The sequence below is a fragment of the Aegilops tauschii genome, chromosome 4, assembly GCF_002575655.3.
Source record: "Aegilops tauschii subsp. strangulata cultivar AL8/78 chromosome 4, Aet v6.0, whole genome shotgun sequence".
Lineage (NCBI taxonomy): Eukaryota > Viridiplantae > Streptophyta > Magnoliopsida > Poales > Poaceae > Aegilops > Aegilops tauschii.
In genome coordinates this window covers 16731703-16753566 of record NC_053038.3, presented here as the reverse complement: position 1 = coordinate 16753566, position 21864 = coordinate 16731703, and the positions used below count along the sequence as shown (strand labels likewise).

The following is a 21864-nucleotide window of genomic DNA, read 5'->3' as shown; positions in this document are numbered from 1 at the left end:
CGGAGTCCCGGATGAGATCGGGGATATGACGAGGAGTCTCGAAATGGTCGAGACGTAAAAATCGATATATTGGACGACTATATTCGGACTTCGGAAAGGTTCCGAATGATTCGGGTATTTTTCGGAGTACCGGAGAGTTACGGGAATTCGTATTGGGCCTTAATGGGCCATACGGGAAAGGAGAGAAAGGCCTCAAAAGGTGGCCGCACCCCTCCTCATGGTCTGGTCCGAATTGGACTAGGGAAGGGGGGCGCACCCTTCCTTCTTTCTCCTTCCCCCTTCCCTTCTCCTACTCCCACAAGGAAAGGAGGAGTCCTACTCCCGGTGGGAGTAGGACTCCCCCCTATGGCGCGCCTCTCCCCTTGGCCGCCTGCCTCCCCCTTGCTCCTTTATATACGGGGGCAGGGGGGCACCCCAGAGACACAACAATTGATCCTTGAGATCTCTTAGCCGTGTGCGGTGCCCCCCTCCACCATATTACACCTCGAGAATACCGTTGCGGAGCTTAGGCGAAGCCCTGTGTCGGTGGAACATCATCATCGTCACCACGCCGTCGTGCTGACGAAACTCTCCCTCAACACTCGGCTGGATCGGAGTTCGAGGGACGTCATCGAGCTGAACGTGTGTAGAACTCGGAGGTGCCGTACGTTCGGTACTTGATCGGTCGGATCGTGAAGACGTACGACTACATCAACTGCGTTGTGATAACGCTTCCGCTGTCGGTCTACGAGGGTACGTGGACAACACTCTCCCCTCTCGTTGCTATGCATCACCATGATCTTGCGTGTGCGTAGGAAATTTTTTGAAATTACTACGTTCCCCAACACCCCCTCCTTCAAAGAGGGCTGCCCGCCCGACTCCGGAGCCGTATGGGTCTCCGGAATCACATCCGGCGGAGGGCCAAGCTGGATGCGGCCCTCTTCGCTAGTCTCCATGGGGATCATCTCCTCCATGTGTCCGGCAGTGGATGCTTCGCCTCGTGGCGCCTCCCGGACAGCGTCCTGGGTTCCTCCCCGGCTCGGATCGGCCCTCCGGGACAGCGCCTCAGCGTCGTCCCCGGCCCCAGGGGAGTAAGCAGGCGGTGGCGACTGGCTCGCCATCTCTGACGGAGCCAACGAACTCCCAGACGAGGATCGCTGGACCAGGTCGCGGGCCGGACTGCAATAGTACAACTAACTACATCAAGATAATGGAAAGAAAGGACTGGATGAGCGCATAAATAAGCCATGTCACTTACGATGCGGCCTGGGGCTTTTGGCGGGGGCGTCGTTCCGGACTACTGTCAACGTCCCACGCGGTGTTGGCTGCCGGAACGCCCTTTCCCTTTTTGGGCGCCTCCGCCTCCAGATGCGCCGGAGCCGCCCTCTTCTTCTTCCTCTCCTTAGGGGGAGGATTGTTTTCTTCCTCCTCCTCCTCTTCCCCGTCATTATCCTCAGGGACAGAGGAATGAGTTTCGTCGTCTTCGGACGCCGCGTCCGAAGTACCCTTCGACGGAGGCCGCTCTTGGCCCCCTTTGCCTTCTTCTTGGCCTTCTTCTCCGGCGCCGGCACTAGCATCTCCGCCAAACGCAGAATGACTGGTTCTTCGGGCAGCGGAGCCGGACACTGGATCCGCTTCGCTCTCTCCGTCCAGTCCTGAAAAGAGCAGTAATAAAAAGCTCAGACATCATCCTTGAAACAATTGGGTTGAGGACTCATTCGAAATAACATACCTTGCTGGCGGGGTGTGTACAATCGTGACCACGGTCTGAATCCGTGGCCGGTGGTTTTTCATTGCCCTTGAAGAGCAATTTCCATGCGCCTTCGTGTGTAGTCTCGAAGAGCCTCACCAGGGTCCGGCGCTTCTTCGGATTGAACTCCCACAGTGGGCGGCTTCAGCGCTGGCATGGAAGGATCCGGCGAACTAACATCACCTGGATCACATCAACGAGCTTGATGCTCTTGGTGACCATGCTCTGAATGCGCGTCTGCAGCACTATCAGCTCGTCAGGAGAACACCAGTCTGGACTCTTCTCGACCCAGGAAGTGAGTCGCATAGGAGTGCCGGAGCGAAATTCGGTAGCTGCGGCCCAGGTGGTGCCGCGTGGTTCTGTGATGTAGAACCACTGCTTCTGCCACTCCTTTACTGTATCCATGAAGGTGCCTTTGGGCCAGGAGACGTTGGACAATTTGCTCACCATTGCCCCTCCGCACTCCGCGTGCTGGCCATCCACCACCTTCGACTTCACATTGAAGACTTTGAGCCACAGCCCAAAATGGGGTTGGATACGGAGGAAGGCCTCACACACGACTATAAACGCCGAGATGTTGAGGAAGGAATTCGGGGACAGATCATGGAAATCTACCCCGTAATAATACATTAACCCGCGGACAAAGGGGTGGAGTGGAAACCCTAGCCCGCGGAAGAAATGGGGGGAGGAATACCACCCTCTCTGTGGGCTCCGGCGTGGGGACGATCTGTCCCACGGCCGGTAGGCAGTGGACGATCTCCTTCGCCAAATATCCGGCCGCCCGGAGCTCAGTAATGTCCTCCTCCGTGACTGAGGAGACCATCCATTTGCCCTGACCACCGGTTCCGGACATGGTTGCGGGAGTGGAAAGGAGATGAAGACTTGGGCGCTGGAGCTCGAGATCGGGAAGGCGGAGACGGAGAGAAAGCGTGAGAAGAGTAAGAGGGGATCCTTATCCTCTTATAAAGGCAGCAAACACTAAACGCCTCCTCGCTCGCCTTAAGATTCGCCTACTCCTAAAGGCTGTGCAAACGGCACGGTTCGGTTACCCATGCCCGCATTGATGAGAATCCCGCAATAAGGGGACACGATCTCTGCTTCGACAAGACGTGCCAATAGCCACCACGTCTCGCAACGTGGGGTGGCAGATGAAAAACGGTTCAAGATTATAACCGGACAGGCATACCGTCATGAAAAACTGTTAGCAGATTAGACTCGTGCAAATATTATATTCTCTCTGCGGTTGTGTGTGGAATGCGTTACAGGTCCGGATACAATCATCGCATCCGAAGACTATCTTGGAGTTCGGAAGAAGGGGAACCCGCCTTGCAATGCCGAAGACAATCTGCGCGCCGGACTCCTCGTCATTGAAGCCAAGTTCAGGGGCTATTGAGGGAGTCCTTGACTAAGGGGCCCTCGGGCATCCGGCCTGTTATCCACGGGCCGGATTGATGGGCTGTGAAGACACGAAGACCGAAGACTATACCCGTGTCCGGATTGGGCTCTCCTTGGCGTGGAAGACAAGCTGGGCGACCGACTATGAGGATTCCCTCTTATGTAACCGACCTCATGTAACCCTAGATCTTTCCGGTGTCTATATAAACCCGAGAGCATAGTCCGGATAGGACAGATTCATTACCATATACTCATAGGCTAGACTTCTAGGGTTTAGCCGTTACGATCTCGTAGTAGATCAACTCTTGTAACACTAATATTCATCAAGATCAATCAAGCAGGAAGTAGGGTATTACCTCCATAGAGAGGGCCCGAACCTGGGTAAACATTGTGTCCCCCGTCTCCTGTTACCATCGATCCTAGACGCACAGTTCGGACCCCCTACCCGAGATCCGCCGGTTTTGAAACCGACAGTCTCAACCTGCCCTGTCGCTCCGCCACAAAGTAACCATCAGGGGGTTGTCGGGAACCCAGGCCCATCACTACCTGGATGGAACCACCTGCCCCTTCAGCCCCCATCTCCGAACAGTAACATAAGTATGTAAAAGTATATAGTATATGTACCCGTGATCACCTCCCGAAGTGATCACGGCCCAGTAGTATAGCATGGCAGACGGACAAGAATGTAGGGCCACAGATGGAATACTAGCATCCTATACTAAGCATGTAGGATTGCAGGTAAAGGTAACAACAGTAGTAGCAAGGACAGGCTATGCATCAGGATAGGATTAACGGAAAGGAGTAACATGCTACACTACTCTAATGCAAGCAGTAGAGAGAAGAATAGGCGATATCTGGTGATCAAGGGGGGGGGGCTTGCCTGGATGCTCTGGCAAGAAGGAGGGATCGTCAACACAGTAGTCGATCTGGGTAGCGGCGGCGTCGGTCTCGGTGTCTAGCGAGAGAAGAGGGGTAAGAAACAATAAATATAAAAGCAAACATATGCATGACATGACAATGAACGGTGCTAAGTGTGCCCTAACGCGGTAGTAGGTGATATCGGCGAAGGGGGGAAACATCCGGAAAAGTATTCCCGGTGTTTCGCGTTTTCGGACAGATGAACCGGAGGGGAAAATTGCGAGTTTGCTATGCTAGGGATGTGTGGCGAACGAACGGGCTGCGTATCCAGATTCGTCTCGTCGTTCTGAGCAACTTTCATGTAGAAAACATTTTCATCTGAGCTACGTTTATTTTATATTAATTTTAAAAGAATTAAATTGTTTTTAGGATTTATTTAATTATCTTAAATCAACATTAATCAGAATAGTGTTTGCTGACGTCGGCAGTCAACAGTGACCGTTGACTGGTCAAACTGACGTGTGGGTCCCGCATGTCATACTCTGTCTAATCTAATTAGGGTTTAACTAATCTAATTACTGTTTAATTACTTAACACTAGTTAATTAGGTTAATTAAACATAATTAATTAATTTAATTAATTAATTAATATATTTTTATTTTTATTATTTTTAAATCTTTTTTTAACATTCTGTGGGGTGGGGCCCCATGTGTCTGTGGCCCAGAGGGGCATAGCGGGTTGGGCTACCGGGTGCGGGCGCACCCGAGCGGGCACTCGCCTGTAGGGTGGGACGAGGCCGCCGGGGCACTGACGGCGGGGCAAGCCGGCGCGGCCAGCCGGGGCCACGGCGGGCGGAGGCGAGGGGTACCGCCGGCGCGGCCAGTGGCGCGGCCGCGGGAGGAGGAGATGGCGGATGCGAGGCGCGGCGAGGCACGGGACCATGGGGCGCCGGTCGGAGCGGGGCGCGGGGAGGCGGCCAGCGCCGCGACAGAGAGGGCAGCGCCGCAGCGGCGGCAGAGTAGCAGCAGCAACAGGGAGCGAGTACTATTCGAAATTCAGAAGAATTGCGTAGAGGGACCATTGAGCAACTCGAAAAAGCTCGGATTCGATTACAGAAAGTCGAACTAGAAGCGGATGAGTATCGAATGAATGGATACTCTGAGATAGAACGAGAAAAAGCAAATTTGATTAATGCTACTTCTATTAGTTTGGAACAATTGGAAAAGTCTGGCCGCGGGAGAGCGCGGGGGGCGCGGGGCAGCAGGAGCAGAGCGGGGCGGTCGCCGCGACGGCGACGGATGGCTGTAGCGAGCGGTGGCTGCGTGGCGCGCACACGGCGGCGCGGAGCTCGAGCGATAGCAGGGGAGCACGGCGGAGCGGACGCGGAGGGGCCCGAGCGGCGCGTCCGAGCGAGGTGGGCGCGGGCACAGGTAGGGGGCGCGGGCGCGGTCAGGGCAGCCGGCGCGCGTGCGGGCGCCGGTGAGCGAGGCCATGGCCAAAGTGGCGGGAGCAAGGGAGGCGGTGGTGCACCGCGGGCGCGGGCAGTGAGGCAAGCGAGGGCCGCGGCGGACGCGAGCGATGCGCGCGGTCAGGACGGTCTGGCAACCAAGGGCTCGCGGTGGGTGCAGCCATGTCATGCGCGGGAACGGGAGAGAGAAGGTCGCGGTCCTCACCGCGGGTTGCAGGGAACGGGGCAACGGGGGGCGTGGAGGAGGACGGAGACGACGGGGACGGAGAGGAAGCAGTCCGGCGGGGAGGAGGAGGCAGGCCGACGAGGTTGCGGTCTGACAGGGTGGCCTCCAGCGACGGCGTCGAGCGTCGAGCGTGGGCGAAGGGATTAGGCTCCTCTCGATCCAGATCCAGAGCGAGGGGGGAAGTGGTGGTCGGTGGGTTAGGGTTTCGGGGTCCAGGGGATAAGGAGAGGAGTGGGGATGGGCTGTTTGGGCCGACCTGGTGGCCAGCTGGGCTGGTTGGCCCAGTGGGGGGGGGTCCTGCTGTTTTTCTTTTCTTTTGTTTTATTTTTCACCTTTTATTTTTATTTATTTTCTTTTCTGTTTTATTTCTCTACTCTTATAAAAAACAGAGTTGGTGATGATGTGTGCCTGCCATCCTGCAATATAGGCCGTCCGATTTATATCTGACGGATAGGAAGGAAACTATGGCAATTTTATAAAAAGATACCTACACCCCTCTCCACATTTGCAAATAATTCCTTCCCTCGTTCATCCTTTTCTCCCAGAAGATAAAATACTCATACAAATACATCTTGATGTTCCGTGCAACGCATGGGCATCTTGCTAGTCACTTTAAAATATTTAGGCATTTTCTAAAATAAATGTTTTCTCAATAATTACCAGTGCAATATTTGGCACCCACCGAACATTTTTGTTTCAATGTTTGAAAATTTTTGTTGTTTGCCATATTTTGAATTATTTTTTGAATCGGTTTTGAACTAACGAAAGATTAGCAACAGTAACGGAGGTGACGTGGCATCATTAGCATTTTACTGTCGCTTAATTATCCAGGCGTCACAATCCCATGCTATGGCCTAATTATGGACATTAAGAAGGCAATGACTACTTTCGCTGTCTGCAGTGTTCGATGTGTGAAGAGGCAGAGCAATGTCTTGGAGCACGGTTTGGCTGCCCTGACCAGGAGCACATGCCACCAAGAGATGATCTCAGATGTCCCGCATAGCTTACGACCTCTGTTGATATCTGAATGTAATGCGCTCTCTGAGTAGAAAGTTTCTACTCTGATCTAAAAATAATAATATTTGGGCAGATGGCGAGGGAGAGGGAGGGGGCAGATCTGGGGACTGCGGGAGCATGCATACCAGAACATGAACTTCGGGAGCCTCCTGATGAAGTGCTTGAACTCGCCGGATCCGAGGTTGGGGAGGGCGTGCGCGTCGTGGGCGGCGGAGGGGTCGAGCTCGGGGTCGACCATGGGGGAGAGGAAGCCAATGAGGAGGTAGATCCCGAGACGACGACGGCGGCGACGACGAGCGTGCCGGCGTGGGCGGCGGCGGCGAGGAGATCGTGGTGGAGAGTACCTCGACCGAGGGATGGGGGTGAGATTCGTGAGAGAGAGTTTTTTTTAGGTTTCGCGAGAGAGAGTTTGGTGGGTGGGAGTGGATGGAGGTGGATGGTGGCGGTGGACACGCTAGTAGTGGCGTCGGTCTCTCACTTGCGCTTTAGCTATTCACTTACAACCTGCGCTACTACTCTGTTTTGTCTGCTAGAGATATATACTAATAGCGTGTGTTTTTGGCAGGCGCTACTAGTAATTAGCAATAGCGTGAGTTAATATAGCGTACTACTAGTAAACGTCTACCTATAAGCAGGGGCGAATCTACGTGCATCGCTGTGGGGGCGAATGCCCCCACTTGTTTTTTTTGCCCACTTATGCTAGGCCCAGGATACTCAGCATTGCCCCCACTCAGGCCAAAATATTTGCCCCCACTGCTTTATTTTTTGTTGTATTTTTAAAGCCCATGTATGAGAAATATATAGCTTATTGGCCCAGCTACTCATCTAGGGAGAATGACGGGAGGCGAGCAGGCCTCATGCGCGTATGATGATTCTCATCGCTAGAGACCTTGTCTTGACGAAAGCCCTCGCGCCGCCGCCTGCGGCTCTACTGCCCTGTAGATACATGATTATACGACGCCCCTCCACCGATGGCGATCAGCCGAACATCTGCCGTCCGCGCACTGTACACACCGGCCGGACGGCTTGCCATCCCTAAGGAAGAAGCTCTACTGATCAATATCAAGGTAATACGTGAGACCTAGGTTTAGTTCTCTTATTATCTATTCTGATTTCCATGTTAAAAAGGCACTGTAGCAAATTGTATCAAATATCCATGTGTATACATTATAATGTACAAAATGATTATTAGATTGATTGGATCTAGCTTCGCGTAATAATTTTGTATGAATAAAGTTTGAGCATGTGGGAGTAGAATAAAATCTATAGCAATATTCTGCCTTCATGTATTTCAGTTTATTTAACATTCAACTATATGGCGTCGACAGGCGAGCTAATGGAGAGATGTTTAGTAAAATCGACAACTGGCGGTATGCTTGAAATAGTTGATCTAAACAGCTTACACTGGATCCATAAAAAAGAAGAGACTTACATATTTAATATCAACAATCATGGCGAGATTAGAAGAAATTCTTTTACATGGGAAAAATCGTCACGGGATGAAACAGAAGGAGATAACGTGTTTAAGATTTTCTTTATCTAAAAATGTTTCGGAAACACTAACTCCCACACGTGTGGTACTTCTCCAACTCGCCCACACGCCTGGATCATCGTCCAATGCAGTTTGCACGAATCTTGACATAAAAAGGTGGATTTGATGTGCCACGTAGGACGGGGCTAGTGTGTGGGGCGTTGGAGAGTTTGCCCACACGCCCCGCATCACGCTGTTTGCCAGCTGCGTGTGTGGGCGAACTAGTTTCTGCCCACACAGCCACCACCTAGTCCATGCGCGTTTGGGCGAACTGCTTTTCGCCACACGACGACTCCTACGTTGTGGATGGCAACTGCAGTTACACAAACGTGGCAACTTGGTACACACACATGGCAACTGTGATTCTTTGCTAGACGGCAACTGCAGTTGCGCGTACGTGGCAACCAGATAAACACACATGGCAACTGTGATTAACCATACATGGCAACTATGGTTGGACCACACGTGACAACTAGGTAAACACACATGGCAACTACTGTTTGATCATATGTGGCAAGTAGTTAATCACACACGGCAACTACGGTTTGATTACACGCGGCAACTACCATAAATTAGACATGGCTACTATAGTTAACCAAAACAGATAGAGTTGCCATGCTTTTACAACTACACTTGCCATCTCGAATAACTGCATCTGCCATCCCGGATGGCAACTAAATCGTCATCCCGCGGGTACCTAACGTAGCTGCGCCAGGACGTGTGGGCATTCTTGCTTCGTGCCACATGCACGAGGTGGAGATGAGTAGTACTTGTTGGGCGTGTGGCACGAAATAGCCGCGCCCACACGTGTGGGCAATTCTAATGAACGCTCACACACAGCCCGTGTGGGCTGCCTCGTGCTCACACCACACACGATGTGTGGACGGATGCCTAATATACCACACGTGTGGCAGTTATCGGCGTCCAAATGTTTACATTCTCGATTTTATATTTTTTGTGCAGCTCTAAGGCTAGAAATCAGGGATGTTGCAACACATATTTCTCAAGCTATTGTGCCTTCAGTGGTTAGTTTACTTTTTTTTGGCAATGACTGGGTCATAATTTTGTGTGTTGACATTATCATAAAAGGACATATATGCAATTTTGGTTCTTACACACTATATGTATGCTTGTGTGGTTGGTTTTTAAACTGATCTAGCCATTAGCTTGTATACATATTTTTGAAAAAAAAATCATGTATATCTTTGCCCCCTCTTGTTTTTCATCCTGGCCCCGCCCCTGCATATAAGTTATTTCTAAGTAGTGCAATCAGACGCCACACGACGCGTGGCAAAGGATCTGCACTAGCTTGGAGCCAATCCACAGCCAATTAAGTGGACCAAAGCACGTTTGTGGAATAAAAATAACGATTAATAAAAAGGGAAATATAATACGAATTATTAGTCACTTTTTCATGTTGCATAAGTTGGGTGTTTGTACCATTCTAGAAAAAGAACAGGAAAATAAAAGGTTATATTAGGTCCTTGCGTGAGAGTAATAATAGAGGAGTTCTAGTTGGGATGCATCTATCTCTTTCTAGCAGGATCGTAAGATCACCACTGCAGTAGCGTCTTTCGAGCTTTCTGGTGAGGGCGCAAATCCAGCTCTTCCGTGTGTATATCGTGGCCACTGGAGGCTCATGCATCCCACGCCCGCCAAATTGTTTCTTATAATCATATGGCTCGTCCTTCGCACGCCATGGAGAAGGACACGCGCTGAAAGAGGAAGCGGAGCAGAAGCACCGACGTAGGAGTATGTAGTGGGAGGGTAGGGGAGGGCACCAGTTCCCAGCACTCAACGAGATCGCTCCTTCTGGAAGGAAGGGGGCAACGAACCAGAGCCGTGCACGCACCAGGCACAGGGAGCGTGATGCGGACGGAGACACACGGCACCCGGCCGCGGGCTCACGTCGGCGGGCCGCGGCCGCGTCTCCTCCTCGGAGCGCCCGGGCCGGAGGTGGGTGGAAAAGATTCCCCTGGCCACCGGCGCGCGGCACGTAGCCGGCCTGCCGTCATCGGAGAACGGCGCGTCGTCTAGTCGACAGAGCGTACTCTTCAACCAATTTTATTACTGCTTGCCAAATGTGCGCGTCGTCTTCTTTCTTACTGCTTCTTTCTTTGGGGGCGACTTGTTGGTTCAAACAAGGCGGCACGGTGGGGTGGAATCGTCGGTTTAATTGGCTGAATACTCGTACCCTGCAGACAACACGGGCACAGGTGAAAGGTCTATGTCCGTCAGCGTGAGGGCGGGTCGCCGTAGCAGTAGCCTTTCTTGGTAGCATGATGATGGGCGATGAGATCATTCTGGTTTTGCGACGTCGACTAATAAACCCTTTCTTCTCAACTGTTGAGCTACCTGGATGATGATTAAGCAGCTAACACGCAATACAATATAAACATGTCGCTTTCATTTTATTATATTATAATAATTATAGAAAAGAAGAAGATACTATACTACTATACATGCATCTTCTGATCTTCAGGGCAGCGCCTTGACCCATCCTAATAGCGTGCGGCCATATGACACGCCAAAGCCGAACTCGACACAGAATCCGTCGTCGCTGCAAACCGTTCGAGTTTTGTACGGGTGATTTTTTTTAGGGTGATATGTAGGTCCAACAACAAGTTCAATGTATTCCCAGATACTCCCTCTGTAAACTAATATAACAACGTTTAAATCACTATTTCTAAACACTCTTATATTAATTTACAGAGGGAGTAATAAACAATCGACGATCATCATGAATACTGGTGCTCATTTTTTTTCTTCTGAAGAACATCAGAAGGAGGCAGCTCGAAACCGACGACGCATCATCAGAAGCTTCAGGGCCGGAGCACAGAAAATATTATATTGAATTAAAATATTAATCTATTAAGCCGATCGAGGCAAAAGAAAAAGGTGGCACTGTCTTTTGGGCTCAGACGAAATGATGACGTCCGTGGAAGTGCCGCCGTCCTTTCCTTTCGCTCCCAGCGGCACTGACGTCCGGCTGCTGCGACGGCGCCGTGGACACTGTCCACGTACGGCCAAATTTCGTGTTTTGACTTTTTTGAAAGTTAAACCAGATCTGACCCCAGTTTATAAAAATTTCGGGATCTGATCATTTTTCCTACCGCCACAGTGTCTGGCGGTAGGGTATAACTGCCTACCGTCATGTAGCTTGGCGGTAGGACTTAACTGCGCCGTCATCCCGATTTAATGTGAAAAATATCTTACCGCCAGAGCCTTTGGCGGTAGGCTGTGCAATCCTACCGCCAAAGAGCCTGGCGGTAGGCAGCACAACCTAAACGTGCATGCGACTGGCAGCTCGTCCTGTAGCATCACCTATGCAGCTGGTTGCGATTATTAACAGCCTACTTTGCCTGTTGGCCTGCCTAGCCACTAGCTAGCTAGCTACTAGGAGCATGTACATGCCCACATGCCTGCCTAGCCACTAACTAGCTAGCTACTAGGTACGGTGCCCACACATACTTAAAATATTACATGTGAGTGCAGCGCAATAGCATATAAATGAGATGACACTCGACGGAATGGACTGCATGCATGCAGGTTGCTGGGCATTAGTGCAGACCCCTACCGCCAAGGACTATGGCGGTAGGGTATAACGGGCTACCGCCAAGAGCCTTGGCGGTAGGGTCTTTTTCACACTAAACGGACGTGACGGTGCTGGTAAGTCCTACCGCCAGAGACGCTGGCGGTAGGTTGTACAATCCTACCGCCAAGATGCCCGGCAGTAGCAAAAGGGTCAGATCCCGAATTTTTTTCAAACTGGGGTCAAATCTGAATTAACTTTTTTTTTGAAAGTAAAAGGTAAAGATCGCTCTACCTTATATATTTCAAAACAGGCCATAGCCTGGGGGACAAAAGAGTCCAATACAAGAACCAAGAGAAACGCACCAAGGTGCGAAAAGACAGGGAGGAGAGGAAAAGAAGGAAGGAGAACATCAGGAAATTACAGCATAATTAGTTGGACAAACAAAGCGCCCAATTCTTCAAATCGTCCTTGTCCTGTTGCCGCTTAGCTCTGTGCAGCCAAAGGCGAAGTAAGTCCGCAGCATAGAACCTTGTGTATGGGTCAAACCAAGAAGCACTGTTGAACACGCGATCATTCCGAGCATGCCATAGAGTGACGACGCATGCTGCAAGGGCGACATTCCATTTTCTCTTGAGAAGTGGCTGCTGGGAAACGCGCTCAAAGAAAGAGGAGATCAGGTGAAGCACAAGCCAACGAGTTCAACTGCAGCTTGCCCCAGAGATGCTCAGCAGACCGACACCGTAGAACGACATGATAAATGGACTCCACAGCAGGGCAGATATTACAAGCAGCATTGGAGACAAGCGCCGACCAGCCTTTTTTGAACATGTTGTCCCTTGTGTTTAAGCGCCCATAAAGAGCCAGCCAAAGGAAAACCTTGTGCTTGTTAGGAATGATCTTGTCCCAAATCCACTGCTCAAAAGCACATCGCATTCCCCGGAAGGTGAGCATCTTGTAGAAATAACATGTAGCAAGCTCCTTCCTAGAGAGAGAAGAGACCCGGTGATCAACATTGGCATCGGTCGGAGTGAAATTTGCGATGAGATCAAGCAGGACCTGCAACTCTTGTGTCGCTGTGTGCGAGAGATTTGGGTACAGCTGTATATCCCAACCATCCTGAGTTATTTGCGACTGGATTGAACAAAGCTTATCCTTGGCAAAAGAGTATAAAACTGGCAGCACAAACATCAGCCTTCCAACCTCGAGCCACTGATCTTGCCAAAAGGAAACGAGAGCCCCGGAGCCAAGTGAGCAGCGAGAGGAAAACAAGACCAGCGGAATGTAAGTTTTGAGACCTCTCCAGAAAGCTGTGTCGCGCGAGCTGTTGCCACTGGGTAGATTGTTTCTACAGTATTGCGAGGCCAGCCATTGATAGCAGGGTATGTCTGAAAACTGAAGAACTTTGGCCACAAATTTGCACATCATAGCTTGGTTGTGAGCAGATAGATCCCTGACTCCCAGGCCACCCGCACGCCGTGACTGGATAACTCTGTCCCAAGCCACAAGACAGTGGCCGCCCGAGGTTTTGTTCTTCCCTTGCCAGAAGAAGGCGCGCAGCAAACCCTCCAGCTTATTGATGGACTCCTTTGGCCATGGGAATCAAGTCATGAAGTAGCTCGGAATGCCGGCAAGCATCGAGTTGATTAGCGTAAGCCTGCCTCCCCAGGAAAGAAAAGTAGCTAGCCAGCCCGACAGCCTCTTGTCAACTTTATGAATCACTGGTAGGAGCATACCATGTGTAATCTTATTCAGAGACAAAGGCAGGCCGAGGTACGTGCACGGGAAGGAGGAGACTGGACAGCCAAGAAGATGAGCAAACTCCAAAGCAGTGTCGGTCTCAACTGAAACCGGAACCAAAGTGCTTTTGTGGAAGTTTATTTGCAGACCAGAGAAATCCGAGAAAGCAGAAAGAATATTTTTGATAACCTGAGCTTGTTGTAAATTTCCCTCGAAGATGAGCAGAGTGTCATCCGCATATTGCAAAACTGGAAACAGAACATCTGAACCGAGGGGGTGCAGCAAACTGCCGGCCTGGAAATGCATGCAGCATAGGCGTTGAAGCACATCCGCAACCAAGATGAAAAGGTAGGGAGAGAGAGAATCCCCTTGACGGAAGCCCTTCTTGGCAGAAAAAACATCACCAAGCTCACCATTCATTAAAACACGCGATTTGCCAGTGGATAAAAGGGAGGAAATCCATTGGGTCCATCTCTGCGGGAAGCCTCGAGCTTGAAAGATCAGCAAAAGGCAGCTCCAACTCACACTATCAAAGGCCTTTTGAAAGTCCAGCTTTAAGGCGATAACCGGCAGCTTTCTTTTGTGAGCAGTCTGAACCAACTCGGTGGCTAGAGCAAAGTTTTCAATGATCGAACGACCTTTCAAAAAGCCCGATTGCAAAGGGTGCACCAAATCCGGAATTCGGCGTTGAAACCTGTTTGTTAAGACCTTAGAGACCAACTTGGGCATACTGTGAACCAAGGAGATAGGTCTGTAGTCGCCCAGAACAAGCGGGGTATCTTTCTTAGGCAGCAAAGTGATATGGGCCATGTTAATTCCTTCCAGCGAAACATTGTTTGCATGGAAATCAGCAAAGAATTTCAGAATATCATCCTTGATCAGGTGCTTAAAGGCCTTCTAGAACTCATTAGTGAAGTCGTCCGGGCCAGGGCTCCTGTTATTTGGGGCTCCATTGATTGCGGACACAATCTCTGCCCAAGTAAAATCAGCCACAAGCTCGGTCAGGTCCGTTGGCGCATATAAGGAGCTGAGCTGAACTGTAGGCAAAGACATCGCAGGCTGACCCAGCAGACTTTTGAAGTAACTAGTAGCCAGGGCCAGCTTGAGGTTGTTCTGGTAGATCTCCACTCCATCTTGAACAAGAACCCTAACTTTGTTTCTGCGGGCCTGGCAATTAGCAGCAGCGTGAAAGAATTGGCAGTTCTCATCTCTAGACACGCACCAACGAATCTTGGCACGACGACGCCAAAGAGCAGTTAGCCATAAAACTAGCTGCTCAGCCTTGGCAGAGGCGATCTCCCGAAGCACAGCTTCGAGAGTTGAAAGGGGGCGCCTTTCCTCGACTGCATTCAGGAAATTCACCACATGCTTGTTGTTGTCTATATAAACTCTGAGACTTGATTTCTTCCGGCTCCAAGCGCGGATGGCAGCTCTAACTCTCCTCATCTTGAAACTGATGACAGAAGCTGAAGAAAACATAGTTCTGTGTCCCCTTGTCCAACTGTCAATGATTATGCTTCTAGTTTCCTCCATCGCTAGCCAGTGGTTCTCCATCCTAAACAAGCTGCTTCTCATGGCATTAGTATCGAACTGGACCAGAATGGGTGTGTGGTCAGAAGTAGTGGCTGGCACGACGGCGGCAGTGGTCTACAAGAAACCCAGATTCCAAAAAGCATTTTCCAACACACGATCTAACCGAGCCAACGTAGGGGCATTTCTCTTGTTGGACCAGGTGAAATTTCTGTTATCCAGCTGAACATCGTCCAGGCCGTTATCCCTGACCCAGGAATTGAAAGTTTCCATGACTCTCTAGTTTATATTTCCTCGAGACTTTTCATAAGCAAACCGGTACATGTTGAAATCGCCCGCAAGCATCCACGGGGCCTCAGCTGGCACAGCAATATTGTTCATAGCTTCAAAGAAAAGAGGCCTCTCCCGATTTAGACAGGGAGCATATACTGATGTGAGCACGAAAACAGCATTGGTAGTTGTGGATGAAAAGCTGACATTAACATGGTACTTGTGTGTTGAGACTGGCTGTCCAGTCACCACGGTTGAGTCCCAGGAAACAGGAATGCCCCCCGAGGCACCATCAGAAGGAGAGGCCGCATGATTAGAAAGGTTGGCGGTAAGAAAACTGCGTAGCTTGGACTGAGTGAGATCTTGCAGTTTTGTCTCCTGCAAACGCACAATGCTAGGGCGGCAAGAGGTTAGAACATCACGAACTAGCGAACATTTGTCATCATCACCGAGGCCACGAACGTTCCAAATAAGAATCTTCATAATATAAGCAAGAGCGTACAACCCATGGAGGAGACGAGAAAAGCCAAAAGCATGTTCAGCAGAAACAAACTACTGAAACCATGAAGCCCATAGGAGGGATGCAAGCGGACTCGATACAGACTGACAGAAGAACATAACAGCAGCAGCAAACTAGCTTGGACAGGACCTAACTGCAGAACTAGGCAGATCATAGGATAAAAGGTAGAACGATGAACTAACTTAGCATAGAGCAAAGCTGAAACAGGTAGCATTAGAAGGCACTTAAAGGAGCATGCACTACACATCAAGAACATTGGAGACGCACTGGCTGGCAGGAGCAGAGTTACTGGCAGAAGCACTTGCTGGCTCGCGTGCACGGGCTTGGTCCGGGATGGCATCGGCGTTGAGGTCACAATGCATAGCAATTTGCTTGAGCTTGCCTCTGGTCAGAGGCGCGGGCGTGCTCAGCAGCGGCAACTCCAAGAGACCAGCCACCGCTGTTGCCTTGGCCTTCTTGCGTCTCGAGGAAGAGGCACTTGAGCGGCTGCCAGAGGAGCCACCGCTGGAGGCAGAAGCAGAGGCAGCAGCCTTGCGCTTGGAGGCGCGCTCCACCGACCCCAGACGGACCCCGTCGTACGCAGCACGGATGCGGGGGCTGCGATGGGGGATGGAGAGGCAGCCACCGGCGCCTGGACGGGCTGGCCACCGAGGAGCTGCCCATCGGAGCCGGGGGTGCGGGTCTCCTGCTCCGCTAGACCAGATGCAGGCCCCAAGTTGAGGTCGAGAGCCTGCACCTGGACAGCCGCGGCCGGCCCGATCGAGAAACCGATGAGGGGCGCAGGCGAAGGGAAAAGCGGGAGCGCAGGCAGGGAGCGATTGAGGTCGCCAGCCTCGGGCTCACGCGGCGGCTCGCGACAGCTGCAGAACGCCGTTGCGATGTGGGAGGGGAGCGCAGCGCAAGCCCCATGCCTGAGATCTGTGGCCGCCACCGGAGACAAGTATCCGATGGGTAGCACCCCAGGCTCTGGACGCGGCACATGGGCCGCAGGCCGTGTGCACACCGGCCGCGACGTGAGGATATGGTGAGCCCGCATGTGATCCTGGCCCGGGAAAAGAGACTCAAAAGGAGGGATGTCACCACCAGCCAGGGATAGCGGAGGCCCAACAGCAGGAAGCAGGCCTGCTGGCACGTTGGGCTTGGGCGGGTACTTGGACTCGATGGCCGGCAGCAGCGGCAGCGTACGGGCACACAACCCACCATCCACCACCTTGGGCTAGAATTTGAAAAGCAGGGAGCGACAGCTTTCCCGCGCGAGCAAACCCGCGAGGTAATCAAAGCACGGGAAGTAGCCGTCATCCATCGCCATCGGGTTTACTGGCATGACGCCGGAGGCAGAGCGGCAGTTGCTGAGCTCTAACTGGAAGGAGAAGGTCATCGCCTCTGGGTCGAAGGAGACCGGGGCGCGCGGCTTGCGCACGTCCGCCGCCAAAAGCGAGGAGAGCAGGCAATGACGGCCCTCGTCTTCATGCCCGATCTGCGCCGCCGTGGGGAGGGAGAAAACCGCACCCTTGGTGAGCTTGGGCTTAAAGGAGATCTTCAGCATCGCCATGCAGTCTCCAACAGAGGCGAGATGCGGGTGCAGAAAGGCCCTGAAGGCTCTGTCCGCCATGCCAAGGCCATCCGCCGCCTGACCAGAGCCCGATGCAGATGCCCGAGGATGAGCGTGGCCTTGGCGTGGGGGAGCAAGCGGACGGAGCTCACCGATCTCGCCGTCGACTCGGCCAGCAGGACGGGGCGGAGCAGAAGGGGCACCAAGCGAACAAGCGACGTCCCAGACCTCATTGATAACGACGTCGGCGTAGATGCCGGCGCCATCAATGCGGTGGAACGTCAGGTGGTGCGGGATGTGCTGGAGGGCCTCCACCTTGACCAGCACGAAGATGCTTGAAAACTCGCTGCCATGCAGACAGGCATGCTCAACCCTGAAGAGGCTGGCGAAGCCGGCTACGCTGGCCGCAACGCCCGCCTGTTCCAGAGCTCGAGGGGCAGCTTCTCCAGAGAAAGGTTCACCACATGGCGGAAGGAGAAGGAGAAGGCGTTGTCGCCCGCATTATGCGGCAGGATGTGAACCAAGCGGTTTCCAACCTCCAGCGGGCTGGCGCGCATGGCGCGGGCCTGCTCAGACTCCCGCTGGAACACCACAAAGACGGTGCCCACAGCAGAGCCAGCGAAACGGACCGCCGAGATGCCAAGCAGCTGCCGGAAAACACGCCGGAGCCATGGCAGGAACGCAGCTCTAGGAGGGGAGATGTTGACCAAACAGACTAGGGAGTTTTGGTCGAAGACCATGGGATAGTGGACATCGAGCTAGGTGGGGCGACCGAGCACGACCGGCTCCATGGCGGGGCGGGAGCTGGGAGCCAGGTGTAGAGGAAGCAGGTCAAGCGAGGGGGCGGAGGCAGCGGTGTCTATGCAGGAGACGGCCTGGGGTGTGGTATATAAGGCTGTAGACGAGGACGGGGCAGAGCGCAAGGAACGCAAGGGGCACTGGAAGCTGAGGTGACCGATGGCGCGGCAGAGCCAGCAAACAGCCGGATCCCGGCAATCCCGCCTGCGGTGACAGCACGAGAGACACCGGAAACAACGGCGGTGCAGGTCCCTGGGCTTCCCGTATCTAAAAAGCAGATTAGGCGCCGCACGCGAGGCAGGAGCAGAAGCACCCTTGGCAGGATTAGAGAGCAAAGCGTCTCTATAGGGCGTGGGGCTGCTCAAGGTCAGAGGAGCCTACTGGACGCCGTCTCGGTCAGCCGAAACGTTGCCATGCGATCCGGCAAGATCAAAAGGGCGATCTTCCGCGGATTGGCTACAAGGCAGCGGCGCCAGCGGAGTTAATGAGCTATTGGAGGTAATCAATTGATTACACTCGGGCGTGCTGCTGCATGCAGCCGAGAGCTCAGCGGGAAGACAAGCGCTGCCTCCCCCGAAAACCCGGGCATGCGAAAGGGACGCAATCAAGCGATCGCTACCCTGATGCCTAGGCGCGGAGCCAGGGCGGGGCCCAAGTAGAGACGGCAGCAAAGAGTTGGCGAGCCAAGCATCATGGCGTGAACACGGCACGAGCTCAGACGCATGCATGGCAAGCGGACGAGCAGAAGGGGCCGAGCTGGAAAGCGACATCTTAACAAAAATGATGCCGGACCTCCAGCAATCGCGGAGCACTATCTCTTTGGCAATGCACTCATGCGCAACATGGAAAAGAAAAAAACCACGCTGATGACGGCTGACCCGGTAGCCGTTGGCGTGGCCTTCGAACCAGCTAACCAGGAGCGAGGCAAAGAACGCAGGGGAGAACGAAACACCTTCGTTGAGAACGGTGGCCAGCACACCGGCGGGGCGGCTGCGACCCGCCACCGCCTCGACAGTCCCGCAGCCATACTTGGCCAGCATGGCATCCTCGAAGCAGAGACCAACCATGGAGCCCCACAAGAAGCGAGCGAAAGCCAGCAGCCAGCGAAGCTAGGGCAGACTAGAAGCGAGCAAGGCATGCATCAAGGAGGGAGAGGGGAAGGCATGCATCAAATCGGAGAGGGGTTGCAGCTCAGACTTACGCCAGGAAGAACTTACAGCGGAGATTCGAGGCCAGTCGGTGAGGAGACAGAGCTATAGGCAGTTCGTGAGCTAAACCCTAATGGCGGCGCGGCGGAGCACTCAGTGGGAAGTGGCTGCCGTGGCTAGGAGCAGCGCACGACAGGAAGGTGGACGCCGTATCCACGTGGAGCACGGCGTGTTCTGTGGCCGCCGGCGCCGGATCGGCGGACAGCGGGAGTGCACTCGCCTCCTAGCAGCTCAGCTCACTGGATCCTCATACGTGCTTGTTATCTGAATTACCTTTCAAAAAAGGGTTAAAACATGAAATTTTGCCTCCACGTACACCAGGAAAGGTTCCCAGGAGAGACAGCCTTCAGAACAAGGAAACATTTAATTTAAGGCGTGTGCCTCGTCTCATCTGTCACTTCGTCACTTTAACCTCTCCAGCATCCTTTGCCCTTTTTTTGCCTTCACAAATACTACATCAATCCATGATCCATCGGATTAGCCAGCGAGTGGACACGCCATGTCTCTTTGATTCAAGACAAGATTCAAATGAGTTATACATGATTTTTAGAGGTTCTTTTTCTTTATGTAGTGTTTCATTTGTAGGATTAAACATATTTCCCAAGGATTCTCGTATAAAAGTCTACTATCAACTCATTGTGTTTTTCTTGTGTTATACAATCAAACAGAACTCAAAATCGTAAAGGGTAGAACTTGCGTGGTGGTGCAATCTTTATATTTTTTTTTGATAAATATAGTATAAATGCGGGCGCTCACATACATGACTAGTTTCTATGGATGCACTACATATCTCTATGAGCACCTTCGAGAGTTTAAGCCGACAGAATTTGCATTCTTACTTTTTGTTATTCACAAGTTTTTGGAAGCGCGCGAATAAAAGCAAAGTTCAAGTGCTATGGGTTCAACTCCCATCCCGAGCCTAAGTGGTATAACATATACCGCGGACCAACTTTAAGATATCTAAATAGGCAACCATTTAGGACATCTTGCCCATGAGCTTGAAGACATTGCCCAGGCGTGATATGAAATCCGATTGGACGAGACACTAGATTGGGAAATCCAACGATGGAGGAGATAAGATGCATGCGACGACGCATAGGAGAATGCCCTGTTTGAATGTTCTAAATAAATAAGAGAAAAGTATGTTTTTCGTCCCTCAAGTTCCCAAAAAGTGCAGACTTCGTCCTTCAACTTTTTTTGGTCTACTTTTGGTCCCTCAAGTTCCAAAACCGGTCAAGTTTCGTCCGAATTCCGGTTTCGCTAGAAAACAGGACACGTGGCGTGGTATTCTCTCTCCCCTCACTTGCCACGTCCGACCCGCCGTTGGGTCAAACAAACCGCCCGCGCGACGCCGTCAGCTCACTCTCCCCCTTTCCCTTTCCTCTGTGACCTCTCTCCCAAACCTAGGCTTGGCGGCGGCGGATCCCGATTTGGCGTGGTGGTCGGCGTTGGCGTCGGAGCCAGGGACGGCGGCGCCGATCTGTATACACCGGCGACGACGAGAACGCTCACTCATCCACCCAAGGATCTCCTCGCGAGTTCGCATGGCGCCGGCGGGGAAGGGGAACAAGGCGCTGGCGGCGAGCAAGGCGACGATGCCGGGCAAGGCGACGACGAGGTCGGGACGGAGAGAGAGAAGAGGAAAAGAAGAGCGCAAGGGGGAGAGTGAGCTGACGACGTCGCTCGGGCCGTCTGTTTGACCCAACGGCGGGTCTGACGTGGCAAGTGAGGGGAAAGAGAATACCACGCCACGTGTCCTGTTTTCTAGCGAAACCGGAATTCGGACGAAACTTGACCGGTTTTGAAACTTGAGGGACCAAAAGTAGACCAAAAAAAGTTGAAGGACGAAGTCTGCACTTTTTGGAAACTTGAGGGACGAAAAACATACTTTTCTCAATAAATAAACACAACACATGTTTGACCATCTAAATAGGCGGCCAGCATGGTTTACACACTTTTTTTCAACAAATTGCTCCACAACGTTCTATGTTCCTCCTAATTTGTGGCTGATGGAGAAACACAAGCAGGTGGTTTACCACTGTATAGTGATTGCCCACAAGCAGGGAGGTTCTTGTTGTAGGCCGTCGATGAGCCCTAATTGTTCCTCGTCAACGTCATACATTGTTCTCACTATCGTTCCTTCGATCCGATTGACGCTCTCCTCCCTGCAAACACTCCTCTGCATTTTGCGGTGCCAATGTTCAAGCATGTGTCACCCAGAGCGTGTGATTCTATGATCTTGTCAATGTGTCTCGTGACTTCACCATCGCTGACAAGGTAGACACACGCTTCGATGGTCCCGCTGGTGTTTCCCCGCGCATGCGCCCTACTATCGCGGTGGTGTTTCACACAAATGATACAACCTAGCTGTGTGACGCATCCTAGTTCCATCGAACAAAATTCTAATTCTAGTAGGAAAAAGTTATTTTCTTTGGAAGTAAATTATATTCTTTGTTGGAAGCAGTGTTGATAAATACAAATACTTCTATA

At 52.2% G+C, this 21864-nt stretch overlaps 1 protein-coding gene across 1 annotated transcript; it reads right to left on the bottom strand.

The window, feature by feature from the left end:
- Positions 1–14393: 14393 nt before the first annotated feature.
- On the bottom strand, positions 14394–15029 carry LOC141021614 (uncharacterized). Its single transcript, XM_073497455.1, has one exon. It carries the CDS (start codon positions 15027–15029, stop codon positions 14394–14396), a length of 636 nt encoding a protein of 211 aa, XP_073353556.1.
- Positions 15030–21864: the final 6835 nt, after the last annotated feature.

Bases quoted from the DNA above. Each gene is read 5' to 3' on its own strand.
- LOC141021614 (XM_073497455.1), bottom strand. From the start codon at position 15,029: ATGGAGGAAACTAGAAGCATAATCATTGACAGTTGGACAAGGGGACAC.